Below are 19,100 nucleotides of genomic sequence, written 5' to 3'. Positions count from 1 at the left end.
CCTCCTGAGGATAGGCTCAATGGTCAAGGCCACAGTTAAATCTTCCTTTTCTTGTAAAAGTTAACTGAAGTTAGTTATTAAAGTGCTTGCAGTATTTAGGGAGGTTCTGAAGTGAAGAAGAGCACAAGATACTTGCACTGCCTGTGAAAATTTCAGGGATATCTTTATCCAAAAAAATCTTGGTTTAGTTTCTTCTGAAGAGCTTCCTGGAAGATATAAAAGGAAGGTACAACTTTAAATTGTCATTTTAGCTATGGGATATGTGAAGTATTGCTTATAAATGAAATGTTTCTAGTCGTGTGTTTTATTCTTTGTAAAACGTAAACGTTTCCTTTGTGGAATTTCTTTGTATTTTTCAATTGTTTATATCACAGAGAAGTTCAATTTGTAAGTGGGTATCCATAAGTTTAAAAGTGGGATGGACCATGTTAATATTTAATTATTTAATTAAAATTGCATTTTTTATGTACTTCTTAGTCAATATTTAAGATAAATCAATACAGGGAAAAATATCCCTTTGTTAATCCTCTCAACAAAATGGCACACATGAAAATATGCATTTCCAAGATTTCACAGAGCTGAGGGATTAGTAGTGGAGTTGGAGATTTTTATGTATGAGAAATGGCAATGCTGTTAATTCCTGACCATGAGAACAGGATCAGAGGCTATATGGATTAAAACTGAACCAGAATGTTGTCTCTGGAGTTTTGTTTCAGATCTAGTCTTGGTCAATAGTGACTGGAAGTTGTAACTGCTCAGTATCTGTGTAAGCTTGGTCTGTGCTGGTGTTCCTTGTGTGTCATCAGAAGAACTGGTCTTGTCCCCCAAGGAGCCCAAGGCACTCTAGAGAGGCAGTGTAGTGCAGACTTCTCTTTTAGAGAATTTGTGAAGAACATTGGCTTTCACCATGCTGGTACTTTTCACAATATCCTCCTTTTTTAAAAAACACCTAAAAATAAGTAATATCTCTGACTGATAAGAAACCTCCCTATACTGAGGGCATCCCATCTTTTTAAGGATCTATGGGAAGAAAAGAGAGTGAGCAAGAGGAAGGCAATTCTGGCTGCAGTCGTGGTATCTGACAGCTGCTGACAGAGCCTTGGAAGAGGGAATGAGACAGGAGAAGCTTGCCTAGCAGCAGTGGTATCTAGCTGCAGCAAGGTGCTGCTCCGTGTGGTCCTGTTTACCTGCCAGGGAACAGGCTGAAGGCACCTTCCACTGCACTGCAGGTGCTTGGGCTTCCTTGGTTAAACTTCACTGAAGCACAGCACCGTGGTGTTTAATGCAGACTTCAGCTTGGCAAGGCTCCTGGTCTCCCCCTGCAGCTCTAAGCCATCGGCCCGCAAGGGAGTCTGTAAATTAAGGGTCCAATGAGGAGGTTAAAAACACATGCAAAACACTTACACCTTCAATAAGCCCAGCACTAATACACCAAAGGAAGTTTAGAGAGTTGTAAAGAAGTTATTGCACGCTTCCTGAGATTGGGGCATTAAATTTAGCCTGAAGAAAGAAGGATGGTGGGGCAAGGAGGAGGAGGGACAACTGAAGTACTCTCAAAAGCTACAGCAGCTGCAGCACTGAGGAAAATCTGAAATGAAAGAGTCACCCATACACTTCTTTTATTTTTATGGCTTATGGACTTTTCAAAGGGTACAAATAGTACATCTTGTGCCCTATAATGTAATGGACAAAACTATTCCACAGGACTTTCACCAGTATTCCTCTTTGTGCCATGAAGTTTAAAAGGCAGACACACAGGCTAGGAAACAGAGCAATTATTTAAACCTCTAATAGATTAAACAACTTCTTGCAAATCTAAGTAAACATGATTTATCAGGGAATAAACTGAACTATTTTTTTTAATTGAAATTTTATCAGCCTCACTTTTGGAACTCTGGTCCCAACAGAGAGAGGGACAGTAGTGTAAAATTACAATTCAGAGTATGATTTTAACTGGCTTTGTAAAACTGGTGTTTTGAATGAGCTTAGATTTTGAGCATTTGCCTCTTAGAATAATTGCCTGCCAGTTTTTGGAAAATATTACAGATCTTTTTTTTTATGTTAAAACAGAGAGTAAAAATGTTTGACCCATTGCCAAAATAGTGAATCCTTTGTGCAAGAATAGTATGTCAACAAAATATCTAAGAGGTTTGTTGACGTTGTTTGGACTTACTGACACATGTCTATGAATTTCCACAGAATGAACAACAAGGAAACTAAAAAGCAAGTGCTTAAAATAGGTCAATAATAGGCTCTGAGCTGTAGCAAAGCTTCAAGATGAGATTCATATTTTAATGCCAAAATTGTCATAGATTAAAAGCTTTTCGTCTGTTCATAACCATGCAAATAGCTTTGTACCACATTAAAATCTGTGCTGTGCTATCTCCAAATGTTGAGTACTCACTGATCTCAATTAGAAATGCATGTAGGGTATTTCAGCAAGAGTCAGATGATGGACATGGGCAAAGAACTGGTGGTGGTCAGGCATCTGTCAGGAGACCACCAGCCAGCACCAAGGCACCATGGACCACTTTCATTAAGGGAGAGAAAATAAATAAAAAATCTCTGTTATCAGTGTCCCAAAAGACTACTTGCTTCCTACAGTTCTTCTTCATCACTGAGTCAAAACAAAATAGAACAGGATAGAACAGATTAGTTCCAGTTGGAGGGATCTTACAATGATCCTCTAGTCCAACTGTTGCTACAAAGAGCAAGTTCCACAGCTTCTGTCTGGGACTAGTACTATATTAAATATTTAAATGTGGCTTCAACTGAGAAAAATATTTTTAGATAGTACAGGTTTTAGGTGAATTTAATGTGGGAAGAATGTGTGGCGTAATGAGAAACATAACAGCACAGTGAGCCGCACAGTGATGGCATCAATTAATTGCTGCAAAATGCCCAGTGGTATTGACTGAAGTGAGTGATGAGCAGATTCATTCTCATGTGTAATGTGGGTTCCAGGGGTCATTTCTGGAGTGACCCAAGACAGTTTCTTTCCAGCATAAATATACAAATGTGGGCTGGGACAAGGCAGAAAGTAGCATTCAGGTAAGACATTGCAACAACTGTTCCTGAACATGAAACAGATGAGAAGAAGTCCAGACAATCTGCGGAAATAAATCTTAAAAATAATAAGCAGCAATATTATGCTTTTTTACTATAGAGCCTGATCTCCTTGTGACACAAACCCAACCCAATACATTCAGCCTTGTCTCTGAATCCAGGAGAAGATGGCTGAACCCTGCCTGGGCTCTGCCTTTCCCCTCATGAGCTCCCAGCCCTCCCAGCAGTGCCACAAAGAAAAACTGCGTGGGATCTGCTTGTTTGTTCTTTAGGAAATTAATCTCCTTTGGGGGAGGAAGTTTTTGATTGTACACAGCTGAGTCAGAGATAAATTAACTCAAAAACCATCTTGTCCACTTTTTGCCTGCATCTTTAGAAAGAAATACTTCATGCTCCAGTGAAACACTGCTCTGCAGTGGGAGGAGGAGCAGGGCAGGTTATCACCTTGGCAAAGTGAAGCAGGTGTCTCAACCATCCCTCTTTTGATCTTCAAAGTGGTAATGCTCGGTTTGGAGCTCACTCAGCTATGCCATGGCTACCTGCCTCACAGTACATAAAGAGCTAACCCTGTTCTTCATTTCAGGTTTTTAAGTGCCTGGGGCAGAGAGGAGCACACAGAATAACCATCCTATTCTGACATTTCAGGAGAAATGGTTGAACCTGTGGGTAACCATTATGTTATAGCCAGACCTGTCTACTCAGAGAATGCATTCAACGAGGAGCATGAGAAATTGCACAGATACCATAAAACCTTCTGGGATCATCTGAAACTCTATTTTAGGTAAGGAGATTTTTTTTTTTTTAAATTAGATCTAAGAAACAGTCCTGACTGCTCTTGAAAAGCATGAACTCCATCTTGACAGTGTCCATCTCCCATTCCAACACAGCAAGTGAAAATTCATTAACTAAATTCAGTGTCAGATTTTTCTAATGGATTTTGACTGCTGTTACCCTTAGAAGCCTTTCTACAGCTGTATCTAAGGTAGCTTCTCTTTTTCTGGGCCCTTGGCAGCACATACTCTCAGAAGACCTTACTGCACCCTTTCAGTACTTGAGGGGGTTTTATAAAAAAGACATACTTAGGCTTTTTACCATGGCCTGCTGCTGCAGGACAAGAGATGATGGTTTTAAACTAAAAGAGGGTAGATTTGGACTGGATATCAGGAAGAATTTTTTATGATGAAGGTGATGAGGAGACCAGAGATGTGGTGGAGACCCTGTCCCTGGAAATGTCCAAGGTCAGATTCGGCAGGGCTCTGAGAAATGTGACTCAGTGGATGGCATGCCTGCTTACTGGGGTGGGGGTTTGGATTAGATGGTCACAGAGGTTCCTTTCCAACCCAAACCATTCTAGGGTTCTATGACTATTTGGGTTGGAAAGGACCTCTGAAGGCCTCTGGATATACCCTAAAGCACAGATGGCAGGGCAGGTTGATCAGGGCTGTGTCTAGGTGAGACTTTTGACTGCTGGCAGCCAGAACCTGAATTCTTCCCCTTTCCTCACCTCTCTGAAACAGGCTGCCATTCAGCCGAGCTGTTCAATGACAGAATTTTGTCGTCTTGTGCCTTTGCAGCTGCTCCCCAAAAAGAGTGAAAAAAATTGCTTTGGGTTTGTTTCCAGTGGTTTCCTGGCTGCCAGCATACCGCTTCAGGGAGTGGGTCCTGAGTGACATCATCTCTGGCATCAACACAGGGCTCGTAGCTGTGCTGCAAGGTACCTTTGGGAAATGTGTGTCCTGACACAGCCTGCTAAGCCAGGTGCCAAGGCACTGCTGGCTTCAGCCTGCAACACACATGCCACCTTCCCTGGGCCTCTGTCTTTACAGGTCTGGCCTTTGCTTTACTGGTGAATGTCCCCCCTAGCTATGGACTCTATGCCGCATTCTTCCCTGTCCTGGTCTATTTTATCTTCGGAACATCGAGACATATCTCAGCGGGTAAGTTCAGGCACACCACTCGCCCTCCTCACTGATGAAGAAGTACACGCTGCCTCTTCAGATCTTTTAACAAGTGCCTTGTGCTGCTCAGGTCCCTTCCCCGTCCTGAGCCTCATGGTGGGAGGAGTCGTCACCAGGCTGGCCCCTGATGACAGCATTGGAAATGGCAATTCCACAAATACCTCAGCATTAAACGATGAGAGGGTGATGGTGGCTGCATCTGTAACCTTCCTTTCTGGGGTTATTCAGGTTGGTAAATGTATATGTGTGTGCAGCTCTGTGAATAGATGGAGGGTGGCCTGACCTTCCTCTGGTTTCTGCTGTTGTGCTCACCAAAGTAATCTTCTTCCACTTGCCATGTAACTGACCCTGGCTCACTCATTAGGAGACATCTGTTCCCTCCAGTGACCAGACACTCACATGTGCTGTGAAATCCTTGGTTTTGCACAGCCCTGACCCCACAGCCCACACAGCTGCAACCTACACCTACAGCAAAAAACAATCTGCTGGATAGGAAAAACGTAGCTGTGAAAGTAATGTGAACATGCAGATGCACCAAGGGGAGTAAAAGCTCTGGCTTGAAGTAGTAAAATATTTGAATTTGTTTGTCTGTTTGTTTTTAATTTATTTTTCCTCCCTAATAAAGAATTCCTACAGTTTCTCCCTTCCTATCATACTAATACATTTGTTGCTTTGTGAAACACTTGTACCGTGTGAAAATATAGGAACTGAAAACCCTGGAAATAAGGATGTATATTTTGGCTGTAAAATAAAAAGAATGGGTTTTAATTGCTGTAGCAATTGCTCTTACTAGTATTATGCCCTCTGTTGCTAAATATCAACTTTTGTTGTAAGTCTGATGACAGTACATTCCTTAATCTCTGGATGGATGAGATTAGGTGAAAATCTTTGCTTTCATTAAATATGTCTGTCTTTCTTTCAAAGATTGCTTAAAAACACAAGTGAATCCAAATGACCCATGCTCATTTTGTGTTTCAGTTGCTTCTGGGAATTTTCCAGTTTGGATTCATCGTTATTTATCTATCACAATCATTAATCAGTGGTTTCACCACTGCTGCAGCTGTCCATGTTTTGGTATCTCAACTGAAATTCATGTTTCAGCTACCTGTCCCCGGATTTAATAAACCACTTGGCATCATCTATGTAAGTGCTAGGTGTTCGTTATTTGCTATTGATGTACCTATGATGTATTTCTGACTGTGTATTACAAGGCAGTAATAACTCAGCATAAATATTGCAAAGCAGGAGGAAAAATGAGAGAAAAATGAGAGATATGTTATTCGTATTTGACCAATCTGCAAATTTATTACCAAGCACCAAGTTACACCCCACTGGGATAATTAGATAATATTTACTATTTTGTGTTGTCATATTTCAATTCAACTCTGCCTTAATTATTCATTTTTACTGGACTGTTATTATACATATTTAATTTGCATGTGACCCTGTGAGGGCTGTTGGATGAGAAAGGAGAGAGAAAGACAGGAAGGAAGGAGTGGAGAAAGGCACCTGCCCAGCAATGCCATTGCTCATTCCTATCACAGACATGCCTGTTGTTCCAATCCTCCCTCAGGGCAAATCTGGAGGAGAGGGTCACAAGTTAGTGGAAAGGGTCTTTTGCAGATGCTTCATCATTTGGAAGATGCACATACATTCATGGGGGCTTGCAGTCCACGTCATGCCACAGGGAGTAAATCCCAAACAGCACAATCCTTAGTGCCCTTCAGATACAGGTTCTTCTGGAAGGGATAGTGCTACTGTGCCAGGGCACAACTATTTCTAATGCACCACGTATTTCTTACTGATTCTGCAGACTCTGGAGAGCATTTTCAGCCAGATCACAGAAACAAATGTTGCTGACCTTGTCACATCACTGATTGTCTTGCTTATCGTGTTTGTGGTAAAAGAAATGAACGATCGATACAAGGAAAAGTTACCAGCTCCCATCCCGATCGAACTCCTTGTGGTGAGTCATTTCCTTTGATTTTGCAATTGCTCCATATTACGACATAGGAAGTGGAGTTTTAACTATTTCTTCTCCTGTAATCCATTAAATGATGCGTTATCATTTTTTCCTATAAAGAAAAATTTACAGCATTCGGGAGCTATTGTGAGATCTTTTACTTCCACATAGCTGTTCTTAACTGAACATATCTGTGGTTTTATAAACTATGAGGTTTTTTCCCTTGGGCAGAATTGGCTCTGACACCAGCCAGCTGCAGTCTCACAGCTGAGGCACTTCTGCACCACTCCTGCAGCAGCCACTGAAGTCCTGGACACCTGTGACCACACACAGAATTATCTTGCCCTCCAGCAGCAGCAGGTTTTGCCCACTCTGAGCAGCAGAGGGGTGAAAGAAGCCTCACAGGGGCAGCAAGCCCCTAAAATCCTGGAAGATGTTCTATAGACTCAAGCAGCACTTGTTTTCCCCCCCGAGTCATTACAGCACCTTGTTAGAACATACCTGGTTTACTGGGTTGCATGATCTCTGTTGTTAGTAAGATATTCTGTTACAATCTGTGTGATTTGTGAATGTAAACCCATGCCTGTAAGGTCATTCATGAATGACGTCTGAACAGCAAAGGGATGTGAAAACCTGGGGCATAATTCTGCCACTAGTGATGAGGCTGGACAGTGTGTAAGAGAAGGAAAGTAATGGTGTTTAATACATTCTTCACACTCCTGTTTTAATATGCCTAATGGAGGTGTGGTTTATTATCTTTCAGACAGTCTTAGCAGCACTGATTTCCTATTTTGTCAACTTTGAAGAAAAATTTGGAGTAGCTGTTGTCGGAAAACTAGAGGAAGGGTAAGTGACTTACAATTCACGAGTGGAGCAAAGCATTCTCTTTAATTCAGCAGTGTTAAATGGGTTCAGCTATGCTGATTAAAATTATCTGCTTCATCTTCTTTCAGCAGATAAACAAACATTTTTCTCTCAATGATATGACACACTTTCAGTACACAAAAGTTACATGCTAGAGCACATCTCCTACTCATCAAGGAGTACACAGAGACATGAAATAATTGTGTCCTTCACTTTCTGAGGCAGCTGGTGAGCAGGAGGTTGATGTTTGTCCTTTTTATTGAACTACTCACTCCTGAACTCCTCTGTTTCTCTGACAGTACATGCACAGTTTGGCAACCACCACCAGCCCTGGGAAGCTACCAGGACCCTGCACAATTCTCCTGCCTGGTCTCATGACCAACCACCGGCATCTCCTCAGCACCATTATCCTCCAGAGGCCTCAATATCTGCCCGTCCAGGACTATAGCCACATAAAGATTATTTATCCACATGTAGAATATGTATCTATATATAGACTTCATCAGGCTATGCCAGAATTTTGGCATAAAGAATCAGGAGGCACATGTTAAGTTAAAAAGAGGGAGGAAGACATTTACAGCAGAGTCTGGGGTGGTCTCTGTAGCCCCAGGGGTGCTAGTAGGTGAAGTTTGCAGAGGAACAATTATTTCTGCTCAAGAGTCTCCTTTCTTCAGATTTCGGTTCACTGGGAAAAAATAAGGGGAAAAAAAGTCCAGAGAGGAAATCTCCCTAGGATCTGCAAAAGACCCTTAGACATCTCCTTAATGAGCAGAGTATTTTGTCTTTCAGGTTTCAAGCACCTGTTGCACCTGATGTACACATCCTCCAGAAGTGTATTGGTGACGGCATTTCCATCGCCATCGTTGGGTTTGCAGTAGCCTTCTCCGTGGCTAAAGTGTATTCCATCAAGCATGACTACCCAATAGATGGCAACCAGGTAGGAAAATAACACAGAGATCAATATACTGCATTCATTAATAGGGAATAAGACATTTTAGGACAGCTTTGCCTTGTGAATAACTGTCACGAACCAATCTCTTTTATTTTATTTCAGGACCTAATTGCTTTTGGGCTGGGTAATATAGTCAGTGGATCATTCAAGGGATTTGCCTCCAGCACTGCTCTGTCAAGATCAGGTGTGCAGGAGAGCACAGGAGGCAAAACACAGGTATAGGAGACAACAGGTCATGATGGCACCTAATGAAAGACAGCTCTTTTTTCCTAGCTAACCATAATAACTGGGCATTTATTCATTGTGGAATTGTTGTCTCCTGCAGATTGCTGGCATTATCTCATCTGTTGTTGTTTTGGTTGTGATCTTGGCCATTGGGTTTCTCCTGGCACCATTACAGAAGGTATTCACGGGTTTCATCTAATGCTTCCTCCTGCTTCCCAAAGACAGGACTGCTCTGTGAGAACACTGTGAGTGTTCATAGACTTCAGTGGGAGCCAAATAGGGTTTGAACAGCTTGGTTCTTCTTCCCACATTATGCCAGAGAGGGCCACTACATCTGTTCCCTCAAAGGGAACACAAATACCCAAAGACCAAAAACCACTGCACCAACTTTCAGGTGCCAAAAATAAGTGGGATTTACAGCCTCAAGTCAGACACCTGCACTGCACCATAGCCAGGATGTTCCAGAAGTAGTGATACACCAGGAGCAGCTCCCTGGCCTTTCAGCTGCACTTTGACCCTATTTGTATGATCTTTTAATTCCTAATGTTCTACATTTTCTTTGCTTGCTTAAACATGGAAAATGTGTTTTGGTCTTTTCAACAGTCAGTCCTTGCATCTTTGGCTCTTGGCAATTTGAAAGGAATGCTCATGCAGTTCAAGGAAGTGAGCATCCTCTGGAGAAAGGACAAGTATGACTGTGTAAGTTGAGTTTCACAAGCATCAGAAGTTAAGTGCTCTTTAAAAGTATCTATCGTACAATTTTTCTCTTTTTTTATCCCTGTTTTACTTCATGAAACAGAAAGTACAATAGTTGCATTCCTTTTTTACTGGTATATCACTTGCTTATGTTTTCCATTTTGTCCCATTTATTTTGAGTCAACTCTCAGTCTTAACTTAGTTTTCATCCATTTCATCAAAATCTATTAAAATAGTGCATTATATAAAATCAAATAGAGAGGACAGTTACAGAAAATGCCTAAATAACAGAAAATATCCAAATATCTACTGCCTTAACTAAGCATTCAGGGACACTTTCTCACAATATGTTATATGGGAGATGCACAGCAAGAAACAAATGAAAACTGGTACTTGAAGGGTTTCCTCCAAATGGTAAAGCTTTTGGCTAGAGGACAGGACTCATTACCTCTCAGAAAATTTTGGCTCACAAATGGTTCCAGGCCTCAGTTTTCCCAGCTATCAAGCAGTTATTTGGCCCATGAAAATGCTTTGAGCTCTGTGGCTATAAGTTCTTCAGTATTATCTAATCGTCAATCAGTCGTGCACACTCGCAGCACCTATATTTGCACATATATACAACTCTCAGCTTTGCCAGATTTACTTCTAATCTTGCCTTTCTGCTGGATTTTCACTGCGCTTTTAGTGAACCACCCATCCCATTTTAAGCCTTTATTATCTAGAAATTGCTGTCCCTAGAAATACTTCCTGATGCTCTGGTTGGTGACTCTGGCCCTGTTTTACAAGAAAAAAAAAAACTCACCAAAAGCAGATGGACATCCTGGACCACATCTGAGATCTGTTCCTGCTCCCACCCTGAGCACATGACCCAGGTTCTTGACAGGCTTATAATGTTGTCATCCACTGTCTCCTTACAGGTTATATGGGTGGTGACTTTCTTAGCTGCTGTCTTTCTTGGCCTGGACATTGGACTGGCAACTGCTGTGGCATTCCAGCTGCTGACAGTGGTGATCCGCTCCCAGATGTGAGTACTTGTTGAATGCAATGATATCCCAGGGTCTTTTCTTACAAGTTATCTCCCTCTGTACAGAGAAGGAAAACAGCCCTTGGTGTGTCCAGCAATCATGGATGGAAAAATAATTTACAGGCGTAAACCTTTGGATGTGGGGTTTACTTCAATGTGCCACCCCAGCTGAGATGGTTTCATTTGATCCTTCCCACCACTCAAGTTTTGATGTGGGACACCAATAATTGTGTGTATGTTTGTTCACAGTCCAAGCTGCACTGTTTTGGCCAATGTTGGGAGAAGTAACATCTACAGAAACAGGAAGGATTACTCTGATGTAAGAAATGTCTCATTTCTTTTACCACCTGCTGCACCTGTGCTTCTGTAGCAAACATTGCTACTGACACTTTTGCTTCATTTTACAGATCTATGAGCCAGAGGGAGTGAAGATTTTCAGATGCTCCTCTCCAATATTCTTTGCTAATATTGAATTCTTCAGAGAGAAACTCATCACTGCTGTAAGTGTCTGGGGCTATAATGAACATATGAATGGCAGGACACATTAAGCTGGATACAGTTTCCCAATAACTACTATATATGCAGTCATTCTACAGTTCAGGGGTGAATTTTCATTATACTGTTGCCACTACTTTAATATAACATGTATGCACACACTTCTGAGAAAGAGAACATCCTGACTCATGCTGAACTTACACCGTAGCAATGTTTATACCATATTTATACTCATACCATAACAATACATATTTTAAGAAGAAAGGAGTGCAAACATAGATAATATAAAGGGAATTTCATTTCATTTCATTTCATTTCATTTCATTTCATTTCATTTCATTTCATTTCATTTTCTCTTGTAGTATTTACACACAATAAATTCTAGTTTACTCATCTTGCCCCAAGAATGTAACCACAACAGTCAGAAGAATGCCAAATGGAATAATTCTATCAAAGAGGTCTTAACATCTTGCATAAAAAACTGGTAAATGCAGCCAGACTTTCCATAACCAGTACAGAGATCCAGGACCCCTGAGCCCCCACGATGTGAATGAGGCCCACCATCCCCAGTTCGAACACAGCTTGCACCATAACCTCCCCTTCCCGCTGCTCTTAGTGGGGAGTTGATAAGCAGTGACTCCCTTGAGCACTGGTAATGAACAGCTCATTCTTCACATAAAGGACTGAAACTGGCAGAGAAATGAGGGAACCTGACACAATTAATTCTGCATGTGCTTGGCTTTCCCCCTAGAAGAGCCTGAAGGGGTTTTTTTTTGTTGTTGTGTGTTTTTTTTTTTTTTTCTGTGATTGCAGATATTCACACCACTCTTTCTCTACCAATACAGATACTTCTAACACCTTTGTCCTCTATGCACTAGATGGATGAGGTAGAAGACTTGCAGGAATTTAGTATTTTAGCCTAATTTTATTATTAGCCGAATTTACCTGCCATCTAATTCTGTTAAAATCAGCTCAGAGGTTTAAGAGACATTGGCAGCCAACATGATGAAATGTGGCTTTCTTCTTCAGGAAAAAGAGTGGGTGAATGACCCACAAAGCAGATACAAACCATGAGCTCTCTAATCTTGGTCACCTGGGTGACCACTTCATAATACAGATGAGTAGGACATGCCAGTACTGTGCCAGCCTGCTGGAGTTACTGGCCTATGCTGAGCATTGTCACTGCTATAATGCTGTCCATGCTGGTGTCCTGAGGCAATACAGGTCGCCCTGCCTCATTTGTAGCCATTCCTGTAGACATCCTTCCAACTTAGAAAGAGCCCTTGTGTGAATTTGTGAAAAGTGGTAGACAACATCAAGTTCAAACTATGATCATCATGACTGTAATGAAAAACCGTGTGAGATACTTTGTCCTTCCCCTGGTGTCACAGAGGTGTTTCTTTTCATAATTATTCAAACTGCTGTTTTTGCAGGTTGGCTTCAACCCACAGAGAGTCCTGAGGAAACGCAATAAAGCTCTGAGGAAGATCAGGAAGATGCTGAAGAAAGGAGAGCTGCAAGTGACACCGGTATGTAAGACAACCTCCCGGGGGTGAGAGAGGAGTTACAACCAAACTCCCTGGTTTTACATGGCAGAGAAGGGTCTCATAGCCTCCCTTCTTAATTATATACACTATTCCCCAAGTTGCCACTTCATGACATAAACACATTTAAAAACCAAGACTTTAAATGGCTCTCACAGTTAGAGACCTACAGATTTACCATGGGCAGAGCTTGCACATGTCCACTGGAGCTTTGCTTGTCAACAAATAGCAGGATCAGATCCCACAGAGGTGAATATCTTTCTGCATTGATGGTAGGAAAAAGCTCGTTTTCTCCCAGCTCACATCCTGCATGCCTTCTGTTGACTTGTTCCAAACTTACTGAATTAAAATGTATCTGACAGCTGGCTTCAGGAAACAATAAAAAGCCATCATTAAGTGATTATGATGATGATTACATAATTTCCATACTTCTCCAGACAAGGGAGAGACAGCACTCTCCAGATGGGTCCTGCTCTGTCTCATGGAAAGATCAGTTGTGCATTGCCATTACTCCTGCCCTTGTGTAAGAAGTACCACTACCCTGGCTGGGTATTAAAGAAGAAAACTAATTATGACATTTTTATGTGTCAACACAGAAAGGCTTGATTTGCATGGCTAACCCTACATATGAGTCAGATGAAGAGTTAGACAACAACCAGATAGAGGAGCTGGACCAGCCCACCATCATGACAGACTTGCCTATTCGGATTAACTGGGGTACTGACCTCCCCCCTGGCATCACTGTGCCCCAGGTCAACCTCCACAGCATCATTCTGGATTTCTCACCAGTGTCCTTCCTCGATTTTTCTGCCATGACAATCCTCCGAAAGGTAATCACAATTCACAAGACAAACAGTGATCATGTAAAAGAGAAACTTACAAATGCAGTTACACTTGAGGGATACACATGAATGATGGGATGGTGCCCAGAGAGACCTCGACAGGAGTGGGCCCATCTGAGCCTCACAAAGGCCAAGTGCAAGGTGCTGCATGTGGATCAGGGCAATGCCCAGTATCAATACAGACTGGGGAGGAAGTGGATTGAGAACACTCCTGGAGAGGAGGAGATGGGGATATTGGTGGATGAAAAGTTGGATGCGACCCAGCAATGTGCACTCACAGGCCAGAAAGCCAATCATATCCTGGGTTGCATAAAAAGAAGTGTGACCAACAGGTGATTCTTCCCCACTCTCATGAGAGATTCTATTCCACTCTCACAAGACCTCCCCTGAGGTCCTGTGATCACCTATGGGGTCCCCAACACAGGAAAGACATGGACATCTTAGAACAGAGCCACAAGAGCCATGGAAATGACCAGAAGGCTGGAGCATCTCTTCTATGAGGAAAAGTTGAGAGAGTTGGAGTTGTTCAGCCTAGAGAAGAGAAGGCTATGAGATGATCTCCATATGGTCTTTCCATACTTAAAAGGCACCTATAAAAAAGCATGGAGAGGGACTTCTTACAGGGGTATACAGTGACAGGACAAGAGGCAATGGCTTTAAAATGAAAGAGGGTGGGTCATGATTAGAAGAAATATTTTGCTGTGAGGGTGGTGAAATACTGGAACAGGTTGCCCAGAGAAGCTGTGGCTGCTCCATTCCTGAAACTGTTCAATGGCAAGTTGCAAGATGGCAAGATGCTCTGAGCAACCTGCTCCAGTGTAAACTGTCCCTGTCCAGGGCAGGGGTTTGGAACAAGACAATCGTTTTAGGTCCCTTCCAACCAAAACCATTCTATGATTTTTCTGTGTTTGTAGTCTGCTTCTCAAAGGCATTGCTACATGGACTGGAAGGCCAGTGGCAAACTTTGAGTTAATGTGAATTTGAATGTACATTTTTTATAGAAAATGTTCAGGAAATGGTTTAAGTAATCAATATAAATTGTCTTGGAATTAAAGTGTTGGCTGTGTAACCCTTTCTTCACCTGGAAAGATTTTGGAAAGCTTTACAGAAATGTAGATATGAAACATGGTTTTAAACACCCAACTGGAGTTGGAACATTGGAGTTCCATTTCTGCTCCTGCTTTTGCTTCCCCAGATAACCTTGAACAAAGCAAAAGACACAACATTTTCAACAGTAGCAGCTGCAGTTAACTAGAGACACAGAGGGTGTGTAAATCTATTTCCATAGCAACTAAAGATTCACCGTAACAGTGGGTGCTGTAGTTCTGCTCAAGTTCCCAGTTACAAAAATCTCCCCCAGAAGACTGTGAAGTAATATTTTTAGTTTCATCATGTATCATGTAGATACAACAAAGCCATACAGCTTTTGAAAGATCACCTACTTCTCTGTGAGCTAAACATTTTCAGTACTGCCTCTTTTCAAAAGGCTTGGCCACCCCTGTCTGCAGTCATGTGAAGAGATTGTCCTGCCTCTATGTGAACAGAGTTTGAGTCTAGAGGCACCATCACAGATCTTAAATGTCATAGAGTGGTTGGTATATGTGCTCTGGCTAGTCACTATAATGGTAATCAGCAAGCCCAGCAGAATCTAAATGGTGCTTCCTTCTGGTTTAACAGACTTTGAAAGAATTTGTCCGGCTCGACATTGACATTTACATTGCTGGGGCACCCGGTGAGTACTTCCCTTTGCATTGGCATCACCACAGATGCCTTGTTCCACTGCTGTGGAGGATCACCCAGTTTTACCTTCCAGTCTTGGATAGCAAACAGGTCCCACTAAGTGGAGGTGTTGTCCCTCCCATGCTGTCCCCAAAAGGCTGAGACCGTGTGTGATGGCTGCTTTTACCTATGGTCACTGCTGTGCAGTACAGCTCTGGGCTGCAGGACCGTGGGCTAGGCATTAAATAAGAAAAAGGACTCAAATTCCTTCCTGCCCGGCATAGAGCAGGGAACTACTGATGAGCATTTGTGTTCCACCTTCTTGATATCCATAAAGCCATCCTCTGTAATAAATAAAACAGTGCATTATACCAGCAACTCCCGTGTTCACTCAGTGGGCATGCTCAGGATACACAATTTCCTCCTTTTTAAGGCCTGCGGGTCACCTTGTGCTTTGGTTTTGTTCCCTCACAGAGGGCCTCCTGGACAAACTGGAGAGAAGTGCATTTTTTGATGAAGAGATTAAGCCATCCATGTTTTTCCTCACCATTCATGATGCAGTTTTACACATACTGCTGAAGAAGGACGTAGCCAACTCCCCCAAATTAAAGATTGCTGAGGTAACACTACAGTCTTCACCTTTCATTACTTTAGGGCCTTCCCAGTATTGCCAGGCTCCCAGCAGTGCCCTGCACAGTTACAGCTGTGTGTGCTACACTGTCTCTATTTTCAAAAAGACAGTCATTAAAACTCAGCTGGTCTCTAATCAAATTGAAAACCAAGAGTGGCTCCTGGTTCAGGTGTGTGGAAAACCATTTGTGAAAGGAATGAGTAACTCCCACTGGTGGCTGGCCTGACTGTGGACTTCAAGTCACCTCTTTGGGAAGAACACAGTGCCCATCCACCAGCAGTCCTCTGTGGTCATCTGGCAGAGGCTGCTCCCTTTGCTGCAGTGCCTCTTCAAAGGCAGACTTTATGCTGCTTGCATATAGGCTTTCCAGCCCTCTCTGTCTTCAAAGGGAGCACTAAAGTAGCGTGGATAAATTAGTACTGCCAGATTTGGTGATGGCCTTTCTGGGAGTGTTCTTAAATCAAGAGTAAGAATAAATACAATACTATAAATGTGTTTAAATGTACCAGACCCAGAATGCTGCTCATGTGGAAACTGTCTAATCCCACTTAGCTGAACTGGTCCAGATCTTCTGCACTGTGACCCAGAGATATGGTGGGGGTCATAAAAGCCTAACCCCCAAAAGTGATAGCCTCCTTTCCTCTATGTCAATTTCCCAGACATGTTCCAGAGATTTAAAAATCAAAGCCTTCTTTAATGTGAAAAAGGAAAAACAGAAAAAGAAAAGCAATCCATTTCCTAACCCACAACTTCTTGTGCTCGTTGCAGGAGAAGGGCAGAAGCAGTGACTATGTCATCATCCCCAGGAACGGACTGCGCAGCCGGGAGTGCACAGTAAGGCTCTGGCTATGACCCTCCAGCTGTAGAAAATGCAGCCCAAAAAAGCTGCTCATGGGGATGGCTAGGTCAGATAACAAAAGCATCTTCATATGTGAGCTCTTGTGTCAGCCCAGGGCAGAAAGCCACTGGACGGTTTAGTGATAGGATTTGACTTACAACAAAGCCTTACAGGAGTAAGAGGGATGGGCTTGGCTCACAAGCCTTGAGGTGTGTGTGGAGCAGAGGGAAGGCAGGCAAGGGTAAGGGCTGCCTCACCAGGCTGCTTCACCTGTCTACCACAGCTCCTCCATGATAAAGTCACTGGTAGAATGCTTTTGTGGCAGAGAAGTCAACAGTAATCCAGTTTATCTAAATGTCTCAGGCAGAATGGGAGACTGGAGACACTGATAAGGAAGGGGCACAAGCAGCCTTTCATCACAGAGAGAAGGGCAGTATCCAGCACAGGGCAACCCTGTAAGAAGGAAATGCAAGACCCCAGTCTTCCCACCCAAATGCTTTAGGAGATCAAACACTTACACATCATTTACCAGATTACACCTACCCTGGCTATTCCTTACAGAATTTAGATTTTTTTTTTGATTTATTTTTTTTTTATTCCCTACAGCTTCCAACAGAAACAAAATTTTAGACTTAACTTCCTAAGTATAATATCCTCCAGCAACAGAGTATCACAGAAGATGAATATGGATGCTGTGATGGGCATGAAGACAGAAGGATGCTTTTAAATACCTTAAGAAGGATGTACTACATATGGTTATGCTCCAGGTTTTGGAATGGGCTTGTTAGTCTTTATGTGTCTCTGTATATGTAAATGTATTTATGTATATATATGGAGGCTAAAATCACACAGATTTTCTTATTTCATACCACAGTTTGTAGACAACCTGTACAGTTACTTGAGAATCTATAAATATTTGAAATCTTATATTGGATACCACAGAATAATAGTTAGGACTGATATTTTATCTTCAGCATGTATATAACTTGTATAAAGTTTCATTGATGGTTTGTAAGATATTTGGTAGACTGAGTTAAACTTGCTCTCAGCTTACTACTACAAGCAAAAGCACAAGCAAGTGTACATAGTGACTAATGTATATAATTATGAAGATTGTTCAGGAAAGACACACAATTTTCAGATCAAAACATGATTCATTGATTTGGATTGGGCTTGTGCAAAGTGCACAAGGGAAGATACATTTATAGTGATCCATTGTTTATACATGTATAGTGAACCACCATGGTTTCAATGACTGTATGGCTGCATTTGTCCATGCACCACTAGGGTAGCTCATGGTCAGTGAGACCCAGCCTGTGGACAGACACTGTCCCCAGGACCTGGCTGGAGGACTGTGAGTGTGGAGCTGCCAGGTGGGCAGGCTGAATTGCCTGGATCTATGGACAGATGGGCAGAGGGCTTCAGCTTAAAGAGTCTACTCTGATACTCTGCATAACCCAGTCTGCACAACTGCTGTCAATTCACCCCTGCTGGAAGTCTAAGGCTTGAAGATGAGCTACATCACAACTTTCAGAGAACACCCAATGGCCAAAGTGAACTTTTAATTTCACATAACAAGTACTAGAGGTATAAAAATCTTCAGCCAGGAACCATTCCTGGAGTCTGAAAGAAGCAACACTCTGAAATCACAAGAGTTTTTAGTTTTCAAAGCCTGGTTTTGACTTTCAGTCAAGCTGGGGTGGTCAGAAATGTGCATTTGGACTTGATGAAGGGCGGAAGGGAAGGAGATAGTGTTCTGCGCACACCAGAACTACATTTTTTACTTTTTTTTATCTTCAGAGTATGCAGGTGTTAAAAAGAAAATCTGTTAAACATCTTCTTTTTTTTTTTTTTTTTTTTTTTTTTTTTTTTTTTTTTTTTTTTTTTTTAATCTGGAGTTATCTTATGAACTCTGCTAATGAACCAAGCTGTAAGACAGTATTAAAATTGAGGAGATTTTGAATAGGGAAAGAATTAGGTGAACTTGAAGACAGAAGTAGACAAGTTCAGCTTTCAGGAACAGTCATGCATTTGCAGATAAATAACAAGCTGAGGTTCTGTGGTGGGTGATCACGTGCCTGACCTGGTGTGGCAGACATGGCCCTTGGTGGCATCACAGAGATGCTGCTTCCTGCAGACACCAGATGAATGGTGAGCAGCTGTACCAACCCACTGCTGTTCTGAGCATGCCACAGCAGATTCACTGTCAAGTACGTGTTGTGTGCCAGATAATGAGCACAGCAGTACCTGAAGACAGATACAATTAGCATACTGCCAATTTGC

The 19,100-nt window shown here is 42.2% G+C and overlaps 1 protein-coding gene across 1 annotated transcript; it reads left to right on the top strand.

The window, feature by feature from the left end:
• The first annotated feature begins 3,716 nt into the window (after nucleotides 1–3,716).
• Nucleotides 3,717–17,646, top strand: SLC26A3 (solute carrier family 26 member 3). The gene is made up of 20 exons (XM_066184541.1): nucleotides 3,717–3,847; nucleotides 4,641–4,780; nucleotides 4,893–5,003; nucleotides 5,095–5,252; nucleotides 6,003–6,167; nucleotides 6,838–6,990; nucleotides 7,751–7,833; nucleotides 8,641–8,788; nucleotides 8,906–9,019; nucleotides 9,129–9,206; nucleotides 9,632–9,727; nucleotides 10,642–10,748; nucleotides 10,998–11,067; nucleotides 11,156–11,248; nucleotides 12,677–12,772; nucleotides 13,384–13,617; nucleotides 15,307–15,361; nucleotides 15,823–15,968; nucleotides 16,748–16,813; nucleotides 17,424–17,646. Exons 1-20 carry the CDS (start codon nucleotides 3,717–3,719, stop codon nucleotides 17,445–17,447), a joined length of 2,268 nt encoding a protein of 755 aa, XP_066040638.1. The 3' UTR covers nucleotides 17,448–17,646.
• The last annotated feature ends 1,454 nt before the right edge of the window (nucleotides 17,647–19,100 follow it).

The sequence above is a fragment of the Chamaea fasciata genome, unplaced genomic scaffold, assembly GCF_029207755.1.
Source record: "Chamaea fasciata isolate MVZ Bird 193981 ecotype frontalis unplaced genomic scaffold, bChaFas1.0.hap1 SCAF_5, whole genome shotgun sequence".
NCBI classification, from domain to species: Eukaryota; Metazoa; Chordata; class Aves; order Passeriformes; family Sylviidae; genus Chamaea; species Chamaea fasciata.
The sequence above is the reverse complement of the archived record's forward strand: the minus strand, read 5'-3'. Positions and strand labels throughout refer to the sequence as shown.